Source organism: Echinops telfairi, unplaced genomic scaffold (genome assembly GCF_000313985.2).
Source record: "Echinops telfairi isolate 266 unplaced genomic scaffold, ASM31398v2 ScPeMD7_3533;HRSCAF=4204_1, whole genome shotgun sequence".
Classification (NCBI taxonomy): domain Eukaryota; kingdom Metazoa; phylum Chordata; class Mammalia; order Afrosoricida; family Tenrecidae; genus Echinops; species Echinops telfairi.
The window spans coordinates 23,892,739-23,904,448 of NW_022107432.1; the positions used below are offsets into that span (position 1 = coordinate 23,892,739).

At 50.1% G+C, this 11,710-nt stretch overlaps 1 protein-coding gene across 3 annotated transcripts in view; it reads left to right on the top strand.

The window, feature by feature from the left end:
- TRERF1 (transcriptional regulating factor 1) overlaps positions 1–11,710 on the top strand; it is a 53,159-nt gene that overhangs the window by 17,904 nt on the left and 23,545 nt on the right. For all 3 annotated transcript variants that reach the window (XM_045294835.1, XM_045294836.1, XM_045294837.1), the window contains 2 exons: positions 3,441–3,529; positions 6,140–6,253. In XM_045294835.1, the coding sequence (XP_045150770.1) occupies positions 3,441–3,529; positions 6,140–6,253 (203 nt within the window). The remainder of the gene's footprint in view (positions 1–3,440; positions 3,530–6,139; positions 6,254–11,710) is intronic.

Here is an 11,710-nt window from a genome sequence, read left to right on the forward strand (position 1 = left end):
AGGGAAACCCAAAGGCCTTTGTTAGCGGGAGAGCGTGTGTGCCCACGTGAGGCTGGCGCGGAACGCTCGCTCTGCCCTGCTGTCTCTAATTGCCTGGGCTCGCTGTCAGTGGCCCCCAGTTAGCCACAGTCCAGAGCCCATTTCCCAGCAACCAGAGCTGAGAACGTGTTTCCTCCTGACATTGTTTCAGCACCCGTTACATCCAGTTAATTAGACTCTTTGTAATTAGCCTTAATCGTCTTGTTAGGGGGGCCCTGCTGATAACAGCCCAATAGCCGGGCATCCCCAGGTGGAACAAATGACTCCCCGGGGGCGGGGGGGATGTCAGCCGTCTGGCCCTTGGTGTGGGCTAAGTGGGCAGCAGGAAACTTCCTGAGAAAGGAGTAACATCACTAGGGAGGAAGAAAAGGGGGGTCTCCACGGTGGCCCCCTACCTCGTTTCTGCAGTCTATCCTGGACTCTGTCCAAGATGCTGGATCCAGGAAGCACTGGCGAGGAACCGTGTGTCAGAATGAGGAAAGTTCCCACCATCACTGACTCCTGGTCCTTTCATTCGTTTAGGATTTCACAGGGATATCGGGAGCATAGATGTTGTGAGCTGCCAGGAGTGACAGATTATAAATCTGCAGAACAAGAAATATTGACAAAAACAAGCACACTTCGGTCTCCTTATGAACTGGCCAGGGACACGTGGTGTGACAGGTCGCCATCATCTTCCATCTTGACCTTCTTCCCGGTTCCTCTAACCTGTGGGTTTGTTTGATGCATCTCTTGAAGGAGCCGTGGCTATCCTTAGGTCTTCCAAGTGGATTGTTGGCCAATCCTGTCTTTCCCTTTCTGCCTTTCTTCTTGGGAAAGAGGGGTCGATCACAGCTGAAACCCCCAAGGTTTTCAGTGTTGGACAGAATTCGAGAAATGGTCATGGCCCCGCGACTGACCCCTGATTCCCACCCACCTCCTCTGTTCAGCTCCCTTCCAGCGAGGCTATGCCGGACACCAAACCACTGCTGTCCCTCCCCTGTAGCTGAGGTTCTTATATCTGGAGAGGCCCAGGCCCCCAGAACCTGTGGAAGATGCTTCCTTCCCTCGCAGACTGATCGGAAAGCCCCTTCCCGTCCAGCATGAAAAAGATAAACTTGGAAGTCCAAGAGATGGAGTGGCGGCCCCTCCTGTTGGATGTCTGAGCCGGCTTGGCAGTAGTAGAGGTATTCTGAGTCTGGAGCCAAAGCTCTGCGCTCCAGGACGCATCCAGGTTCCAAGAAGGGCGTCCTCATTACAGAAGTCTGAGCCACGCTCTGTCACCGGGCCTTCCCTTGTGTTCCCCGGCAGCCTCGGATCGCAACCTAGGGCCATAGGGCTTTACTCTCGTTTGGGCTTGACCTCCGGAGGGAAGAGGAGCTGCCAGCCACAGCCAAGTGGAAACCTTAGACTTGTCCTGGGGGCGCGGGGGAGAAAGTTGCCTAGGTCTGGACCACGACAGCTCTGAGAAGACATGAGAAAAGCCACAGGCCCAGCCATCTACCCACAAAGGCTCAGCGACATGGAGGACTCCAAATGCCAGGAGATGGGACTGGGTTTTTGTCGGCCAACTACATGATTGAGCTCTCCCTGGAAGCCCCACAGCTGTGCATGGGGCCACTCCTGAGAACGAGATCTCCTCCTTTCCTGTCCCAGACAGTCCAGAACCACTCCGTGTGGCTAGCCGCATGCTCTGCCTTCTCTTTTATGAGGAAAAGGACATGGCTGTCAGGCTGACCAGTCAAGCAGAAGCACCAGCCAACACTGTAGAGCCTCTCCTCACCTCCATTCAAGGACTGGCCTTACCGTTCAGCTTCCTCTGTGCTTCCTCTAAACACCTCCACTCTCCATCCGTAGAAGGGGATCCTCGTGATAGCAGTCTTACAGGAGTGCTGGTAGAACGAAATGATTAATGCCCATAAAGTATTTAGAATTGAACGTATAGTAAGCATTTGCAACCATTAGCTCTTTTTAGCCCCCACCCCTTCAACCCTAGCAAAGTATCTGTGCAGCCTTGGTGGTGTCCTGAGCTACGAGTTGGGCTGCCAACAGCAAGGCTGTAAGTTTGAAACCTCCGGTCACTCCTTGGGAGAAAGATAAGGCTTTGCTCCCGTAAAGATTTGGTCTCAGAAACCCACGAGGGCCGTCCCGTTCTGCCCTATGGGCTTGCCATGAATCACCATCGACTTGGTAACAGTGTGTTTGGTTTGGTTTGAGCACAGTGCCTTGCTGGAAAATGAATGAACTAATTAGTTCACTCATTAATGAAGTGCGTCAGCTCACTCTTGCCTATGACTTGCATCTCTGTGGCCTTTAGAACTCAGCTCTTCCCTGGCTGCTGGACACGTGTGTCCCTCCTCTGTGCCTTATTGGCACGTGCCCTTGACCTCTGTCATTGCAGTCTCATCTTGCAGGTGATGAGCTCAGGGCTTGTCTCCCCTGTCGTCTGAGGGTCTTGAGTGGGGAAAGGAACCGGTCTGCTATGCACAGACCTTCGTGAGCGTAGTAATCACCGAAAAACTCAAATAGGTTGGGTGCTATTGCTTGATCTCTGCGCTGGGCGTGCCACATGCATTCCTGTCTCTGACTCTCACAGCAGTCTGAGAAGCTAAGGTCACTTGGAGTTGGCCCTCCTTACCGACAGGCAAATTCATCCCTGATTCAACCAACTGCAGATGGAACATATTCAGGGGTGAAAAGTTAATGCCATCAAGTGGTCAGAGCAATCTCTCAAAGGCTCAAGAGGGAGTATAACATGGTATTTACACGGGACTAGGTGGTGTAGGTCCACTTGGCCTTGTGGTGTCATGAGTTACACACTGTCCTGTGAACCACAAGGTCAGCAGTGTGAAACCACCAGCCACTTCTCGGCAGGAAAATGAGACTTTCTACTCCCATTGCAAGTTACAGTCTTGGAAACCCAGGGGCAGTTCTACCCTGCCCTATGCGGTTGCCATGAGCTAGCATGACCTGGATGGCAGTGACTTTGAGTTTGGGGAGGTGGTATAGGTAATGTAGAGATGATAGGAAAATACATCGGAGGATGTGCCTGGGTCATATGCAAATACAGTGATCCTTTATACAAAGGATTGGAGCAACCTTGGAGTTTGGATATCTGTGGGGGTGGACATTAGGGTTCACGATCCAATCCCCCATGGGTCCTAAGGCACTGCTGTATACTGATTCCCATTTGTAGATGACAGAGCGGAGTCTTGGGCTAAGTCACCAAGTCAGGGTTGGGATTTGAACTCCGGTAGTCAGGGCTGTGACACTACACTGATTGGTTGCTGCTGTTGTCGTTAAACCAATAGTCTAGTATGTATATTACTTGCCAAACACTCGTGCTTTGTAACCGCAGTGAAGCACGGCCAGAGGTGGGAAGAATTGCAGGCCGTCCTTACGAAGTTTGTGTTTCCTCACAGGTTCGGACAAATGGACATCTCTAGAAAGAAAGCTGTTTAACAAAGCACTAGCCACTTACAGCAAAGACTTCATTTTCATACAGAAGATGGTAAGGCTCCCGTCGCTCCTCACTGTCGCTCGAGATCGTATTGGGGAGATTGTAGGTTTTTAGGATGAAAACTGCTTCTGTAGAAACAGTTGAACATAGCTGCTAACGGGCTCGACGGGAGCCCTTACACAAACGGGCTTCTTTGAACCCTTGCGGCGCTCTAGAGGGTGACAGTTGTTTGCGGGATGCTAGGAGCCCAGTGTAGGGGCGTGGGGAGAGGAAAGGATGGAAAAGACCGAATGACTTGGACATGACAATGAGCAATGTATACATTTCCTCTGAATACATAGAACTGGGACTTCTGGTGCATCATTTACATGCCTTATTTCACGGGTATCTGACGAATCTGTCATGTATCTGCCAGCTAGAATTCTCTTCTAGGAAATTAAGGGGCGGGGCAGGACGCATCCCACCATGCCCCTCCCATCTCAATCCAGTAGCAGAGTGTCTGGGGTTCGCTCCCACTCATAACACCAGTAATAGTAATAATAACACCTCCCAGGTACAGCCTTTCACGGCAATACAAGGCCTTTCACACACATGGAATAGCTTTGTGTATTGCAGGTGATTGACTTCATAGGACTTAACTGGCTGAGAGACAGATGGCTTAGGGCAGAAAGTTAAAAGGATTCTGAGAGCGTTTCCACAAGCCAATGACTAATAGCACCAAAATGTGTTTTTAAGGGCTGTTAAGGTTGTTCAGGCTCATGGGGAGCAGGGTCACAGATGACAGCCCCCGCTGGTTCCAGGCAGTCCAGCTGGCCCTCAGGACTGTGCGAGAGTGGCATGTGTCCTGCTCTTAATCTAGGGCCTTGCCCAGATGAAAACCAGAAATAGATGGGAATCATCTTTGCCTGGCCTCTGGCCTCTGGTTGCGTTGCTGTGACCTCTCCTGCTTCTGTGGCCAACATGCCCTCTGCTCCCCACAGGCCCAGGAGCTCTAGGCTCTACCTTTCCTGAGTCACCCAGCCCAGGACTGGCCTATCCCAGGCCTCTTCCTGGCTGGCCAGGCACCTCTTTGATTGACTGTAGATTTGTGGATAGTACGTCCCAGGAGACACAGGTTTTAAACCCGGGCATTGTAGATGAGGGCCCTCCCTTGCTGGGGAGATTCACCTGTAGAAACTCCAGGTGTCAGGTGGATGTGGCAGGGCAACTTTGAGCACACAGGACTTCTGGGGGAGCCTTTCCATCTCACCAAGTAGGTGACTGTGTTTCCTGCCTGGCCCCCAAGGTTAAAGCCCATCTTTGGTCTGCAGCCCCGAGCCCACATAAAGCAGCCTCAGAGGTACATCACAGGCGCACAAAAAGCTATTCCTCCCTCGCCATCCTAACACAGGAGCTACACAAAGGATTTTTTTTCTCATCAAAATACACATACCTTTTCCTCTTTGGGAGGGAACCAGGCAAGCCTTGATGTCCGCAAAAATTAAGCTCTTACATCTTAACTATTTATAGCCTTGTTTGATTGGTAGGGAACATTTTTCATAAGATGTTGAAGGTCTATGAGCTGGTAAGCTAATGCATTTAAGAACCTGCTGCTCTGTGGGTGAACAACATGAGTAAGCGCCTTCTATACTGATACGGAAGAATCTCCAAGCAGCGTCACGGCGGTTAGGCCCCACGGAGTCAGTTCTGACCACAGCAACCCTGTGTCGACCCAACGGAAACCCTGCCCGGTCCTGTGCCAGCCTCACGCTCCGTGCTCTGTTTGAGCCATTGGCGGAGCCACTGTGTCGGCCAACCTCCTGGTGGGGTTTTCTCTCTTAGTTTACCTTCTGCTTTACCAAGCATATCCTTCTCCAAGCGGGTTGAGATGCTATGTAGCTATTGCTACCTTTGGGAAGAAGGATGGGGGTGGAGGCATCGATGTTCGTGTTTGTGCGGATGTGCACAGAGAAATTCTGGGACGATGCCCACAAAATTCACAACAGGCTCTTCATGTTGCAGGATGGGAGTAAGAATGGGGGGAGGGCGAGGGGGAAGCAAGGGGACTCTCCGCTGTACCTGTCTTTTATTGAATTGCATAAATGTATTATCTATTAGACCAGCGGTTCTCAACCTTCCAAATGCTGAGACCCTTTCATACAGTTCCTCGTGTGGTAGTGACCCCCAACCATAACATTATTTTCGTTGCTACTACATAACTGTCATTTTGCTACTGTTATGAATCGTCATGTCAATATCTGATATGCAGGATGTATTTTCATTGTTACAAATTGAGCATCATTAAACCATAGTGATGAATCACAAAAACAATATGTAATTATATCTTATGAAATATTTATTTCTAATGACAAACCAATGAAATGTCTTGAAGCATGGTGTAGCATGGGTAACAGTCTTCATGCCGGGTACTTTTAGGTGGGTGTCTCTGCATGTGGGCGGAGATGGATAGAGGAGCTGTGTCCCGGTCCCTAAGACCATAGGAAATATGTGTTTTCCGATGGTCTCGGGTGACCCCTGTGAAAGGGTCGTTTGACCTCCCAAGGGGTCACGACCCCCAGGTTGAGAACCTGTGTCTTAGACCATTGTATTATTCTCGGACAAGTGCGCCGCTCTGCACACACCCCAGGGCTGGAGCTAACCTGGAGCTCACTTTCCCGGCAGGTGAAGTCCAAGACAGTGGCTCAGTGTGTGGAGTACTACTACACGTGGAAAAAGATCATGCGGTTAGGACGGAAACACCGGACACGCCTCGCGGAGATCATTGACGACTGTGTGGTGAGTGAGGCCCCTGAGTTCCTCCTGTGCTGACTCCACCCCGTTCGGCACCTGAGTTCCCAAGTAGCTGGGGTTTGGTTTGGTTTGGTTTGGTTTGGATTGGTTTGGTTTGGCCAACGAGATGACCTCGTGCATGAATGGATGACCGAGGCCCAGATTCCTGGCTGAATTCCGGACTTGAGGAAGGCATCTTCAAGGTCAGCATAATGTTTAGGAAGTGATGGTGGGCTCGAGCACCAAGGCAGGTAGGAGACAAGAGAGTTAAAAAGCAGTGGTCTCTTTGGTTTGTAAACCAGGCTCTGAGACCCCTGGACTCCTTAAGGTCATAAGGATGTCAGGCACACAAGGACCGTCCGTTAACATGTGCTGAATAGATGGGTAGACAGCTTTTGGTGGTAGAACTCACACAGTGCCCAGCAACAGTCCCTTCGGGGACCCACTAGCAAGAAAGGGGGCGGAGAAAGGATATTGAGCTGAGGATGTTCCCATCCCTTCCTGATCTTTCCAGGTCATGGATGCTCCTGGCTTGAGAACAGAATAGGGATCAGGAAGGAACACAAGTCCTTAGATGCCCCCTCCCCTTGTCGATAATGCTAGGAAGTCTCGATGATTCAGGACTGGTTATCAGCATGCACATTATTCTAATCCTTACAATTCCTTCATCCTCCACGGATTTCCCCCATTAGCAGGCATGTGAAGCGTCCTCTGTATCTGACTGCGTACGGAAGACTAGTCAGACCCAGATGGTTTCCACACCTCAGCTGTGTGGCTTGAGTAATTCCTGTCGCTCTCCATCCTCGCAGTTACCTCCCTTCTTTTCGTGCCCAGCCAGGGGGAATCCTTTCCATACTCCATGGGGAACATTGCCCGCTGTGTCTGAGTACGTGTATAGCATACATCTTCCTACAAGTTATTTAGCTGCAGCCTCCGTCCCCTCCAGGGGAACTGTTTGGAAGTCATGAGGGTGTCAACAGCTCCAGTTATACTTTCATTCCCAAGTGCGGCCCCCTTGTAAGTGTTAATTTATATGTGTGGGGATACAGGAGCCTTCGTGGAGTGGTGGTTGCACATTGGGCTGCTAACCACAAGGTGAGCAGTTCAAACCCACCGGCTGCTCCAGGGGACAGAGATGAGATTTTCTACTCCTGTAAAGAGTTGGAGCCTCGGAACCCCCTGGGGCAGTTCTCCCCTGCCCTGTAGGGTGGCTAGGCATCAGCATGGACTCGGTGGCACTGGGTCGGGTTTGGGGGTACTGCTCTGGGCACTTCTCCCCCTGGCGCGTTTCACCCCCACTCTGAGGTCGAAAACGGAGGCACAAATTCTGATGAGCTTGCCCACAGCCAGCCAGCGGGTGAGTGTGTTAACTGAGCCTGATTCCCTGGTGGGATATTTGAAGTGCAGTCAGTGCAAACTCACTTAAAGAAATGGAAAACCACTTGGATTCATTAATGTAAGGAAGCCCAGGTTCTTAACTAAGACTCAGTCCTGCCAGGGCAGACACTCACGCATGGAAGCGGATACTTAGAGACGGTATCAGAGAAAATCAACCCTCGCACAGTAGGGTGCTGCCGTTCTTTTCATCAAAGGGCAGTCAGCATTCTGCATTCAGGGTTTCCTGTGGGTAGGGCTTTGGTGTGGCTGGTTTATGACAATGATGCCTTGCATTAAAATAATAGCCTCTTTGGGCCTTCTGTTTTTGTCTGTTTGTTTTTAAAGGTAGTATGAGCTCTGATTCAGTCAACTTAAAGCACGTGAAAGGGTTAACAATACTAGGTGCCTGGGGATAACGGGTGACCTCTGCCCCCGGAGCATCTGTTCTAGTTGCAAAGAGATACCGCGCACATGGAAAGTAGACTGTGAGCCGCAGAGTGTTGAAGATCACTAGGAGAGGAGAACCAGGAGTCCAACGTCAGGGCCTCTCATCCAACTCCACCAATTGGCAAAACAGAGGGTGGAGGTCCAGAGACGTAAAGGGGCTTGCCCAGCGTTGCACAGAGCACTGCTCTGCAAATGAATAGTACAGGCAGTATACCAGGACGTGCCAAGATCTGTGCCTGACCCCAAGGCCCATCATAAGCCGATGACTGCCATGTTCTCAGCCCCAGCTTCCTTTGACTCATAAGCTGGGGCAGATGATTTGAAAGCCACTGCCACTGAGTCAGTTGCAAGTCATGTCCACCCCACAGGACAGAGTAGAACTTCCCCACAGGGTTTGCAGGGTGGTAAACCTTTACGGCAGCAGAGCGCCACAGCTTTCACCCAGGGATTGTCAGCTGATGCCTTCACACCACTGGCATTCTGTTTATTGGCAAACACTTATCACCCTGCCAAAGCGCTCCTCAAATGACATGACATGTGAAGCGCCTTCCAGTTCTGGCAGGTTCTGGCTTCGTCAGTGCTGTGTTTGGGGTGGGGACCTGGTAGGCGACCAAGTGTCTAGACCCGTGAGTCCATTAGCATTCGTTGGATGAATGAGTGAATGGTTTTTTCCAAGATGGGAATTGCTCTGGCTCAGAGCAGCAGAGAAGTGGTACAGGAGATGCTGAGCAGAGGAACACTGCTGAAGAAGACACAACTGCACTGAGCAGAGGCCCCATGTGGGGCTGAGGGCGGGGCTTTGAAGGTGGGTAGAAAAGACCCACCCAGCGCAGATGGACAAGGGTGGGTGAAAAGGTGCCTCAGGGGATCCACAGGTTGGACTCGGGTATGGCGGGAGCTAGTATTTGTCCTGGGTCCAGAATATCCACACCCTGGAGCTTAGAGAGAACAAACAGCGTATGTGTGATGATGACTCAGGCCCACAGAAACAAGAAAGTCTGGGTTTGGGGCCAGCGTGGTGGCTCACAGCTCCCGGGTGAGTACTGTGTGCTAGTCAGACTTTAGAGGATCACCTGACCAGTGGAGAGGAAACATTGGGATTGTGCCAGGACTTGGGGAGACTGCAGAAGGTGGAGTCCTGGGCCGGGGTCCTGCCCTTTGCCCTCTGTGGCCACTGGGAGGGCTTTCCTGACCGTGCATACTTAATAGGTTGGTCAAAGCGTCAAGTGACCATTTCCTTTCCTCAGTCGAACATGTTCAGGTAGCTTAGAACTTGTTAAGGACTTCATGGGGAGAGAGGGGAAAGAGGAACGTTTAGAAGGGGTGATGCTCTTTGAGTAGCCTGTAGGGCTGCACAGCAGTTGTTCGCTCAACTGGGGTGGTTTGACTCTTGGTCCCCTGTCATCATGGAGCATGCAGGAAATGAGTCCTGTTGAGAAGGGGGAAGAAAAATGTGCTAGCCACGCCTCCCCATCCTCGTGGCAAAAATCTGTAGCTCTGACTATGACCAAAATTCAACAAGGTTTAAGAAGCCAAGTGGTCAATATGAAAATATACTAAGTAATAAGAAGTGATTTTTAGATGTAAGAGATGAAAAAAAAGCATTCACTGATTTTATATGCAAAGGAAAGAAACCACCGATAAGCACAGCGCCACTGAAGGAAGAACTATGTAGAAGGTCTCACGCTTCTGAATCTCAGAGCCTACTTACAACCAGAGTAGTCAAAATAGCCTGGCACTGGTCCTGCTACTGGTAGATTAATGGACACATAGACCCATGAATCAGAATTGAGAACCCAGAACCCATAGACAGGTGATTGTTGCGTCCCGGCCTGCGGGACGCACGAGCAAGGCCCTGCAGGGAAAGACGAACCTGGATGGAGAAAAGACACGGAGGCGTGGAGCAAGACAAAACTCTGATCAAACTCGTTTATTTGGGCAAAGCTGGGGTATAAAAAAGGGAAACTGGGAGGTGCATATTTTAATAAGGTGTGCGACACAACATCCAATCCAACAGGTACATTAATGAAGCATAAGAACGTTAACCAATCAGCTGTAGGTAAAAGGGCGCGCGCTAGTTCTCAAAGACGTCCTGCATGCAGATTAAGGTCCATCAGGTGTAAAGCAAAGTCCATCTTAGTCCAATGAGCGCCTGGCATTATTAACCAATGGGTGAAAAGGTCAACTTTACAACTGCCCGTGCTAGGAACGCGGAGGCAGGAATTTAGGCAGGCCCAGTTCCCCAGATTTAGCAAATGAAAGACAACACTTAACTAGGAAGCAGCCAAGTTCGGCTCCGTGGCTGAGGCTAAGGCCTTAATGGCCACCGGCTCCCAACAGGTGATCTTCAACAAAGGGCCAAACCCCAGTGAATGGGGACAAAAGAGTCTACTTAACAAATGGTGCTGGCACAGGAGCAAACCAAGAGGCAAGGAGACAGAGTGGAGCACATCCCGGCCCAACAAGCCCCAAGGACGATATTCCTGCTCAGAGCAGCCAATGCACAGAGCGGACCATAGGACCGCCCCACCACAAGACAGGACATCCCTCATAGACCTGGAGCACTTCGAGGGATAACACTGGAGGCACGGTGTGGGGATTGTGCCCGATCTGACCCCACCACTCCGGGGCAAAACCCTTCAAGAGCATACAACAGAGCAGCAAGGGGAGCACAGCAATGAAATCCCTGGGGGAATACCAATAATAGACTTTGGGGCTGGGGCGTGGCACCCCATCAGACTTTACCAGAAAACAGTCCTAAAGGTCAACAAATACCCTTGAACTGTTTATAGGCTTTTCTTTTGTTGTTGTTGTTTCTGTTGTTTTGTTTTCTTTTGTTTTGCTCTGTCCATGTGTGTGTGTGTGTGTGTGTGTGCTTATTATTGCCGCTGCATATCTATCTAGATAAGATAGTTAGGATAAACAATCCGGAGGAGAAAGCAACAGACCAGTGATTCCAGGGGACATGGGAGTTGGGGAGGTGGGGGAAAGGAAGTGGGTGTTAACAAACCCAGAGACAAGAGAACAAGTGATCTAAAATCAATGGCGAGGAGGACATAGGATGCCTGGTAGGGCTTGATCAAGGACAATGTAAAAGAGAGGAATTACTGAAACCCAAATGAAGGCTGAACATAATAGTGGGACAAGAGGAAAGTAAAAGGAAATAGAGGAAAGAACTCGGAGGCAAAGGGCCTTTATAAAGGTCTAAATACAGGCATGAACATATGTAAATATATTTTTATATAATGGTAGGAAACAGATCTATGTACATATATGTATAAGTATCAAGTACATGTGTGTATAAGTACATATATGTTAAGTATTAAGGTAGCCGACGGACATTGGGCCTCTACTCAAGTATTCTCTCAATGCAAGAACACTTTGTTCTAATAACCTGGCATTCTATGATGTTCACCTTCCCAACACAATTGCTGAAGACAAAAATGGGTGCTTAAGCAAATATGGTGAAGAATGTGGATGGTGCCCGGCTATCAAAAGATATAGCATCTGGGGTCTTAAAGACTTGAAGATAAATAAGTGGCCATCTAGCTGAGAAGAAACAAAGCCCACATGGAAGAAGCATGCCAGCCTGCGTCATCATGAGGCATCAATGGGATCAGGTATTAGGCATCAAAGACC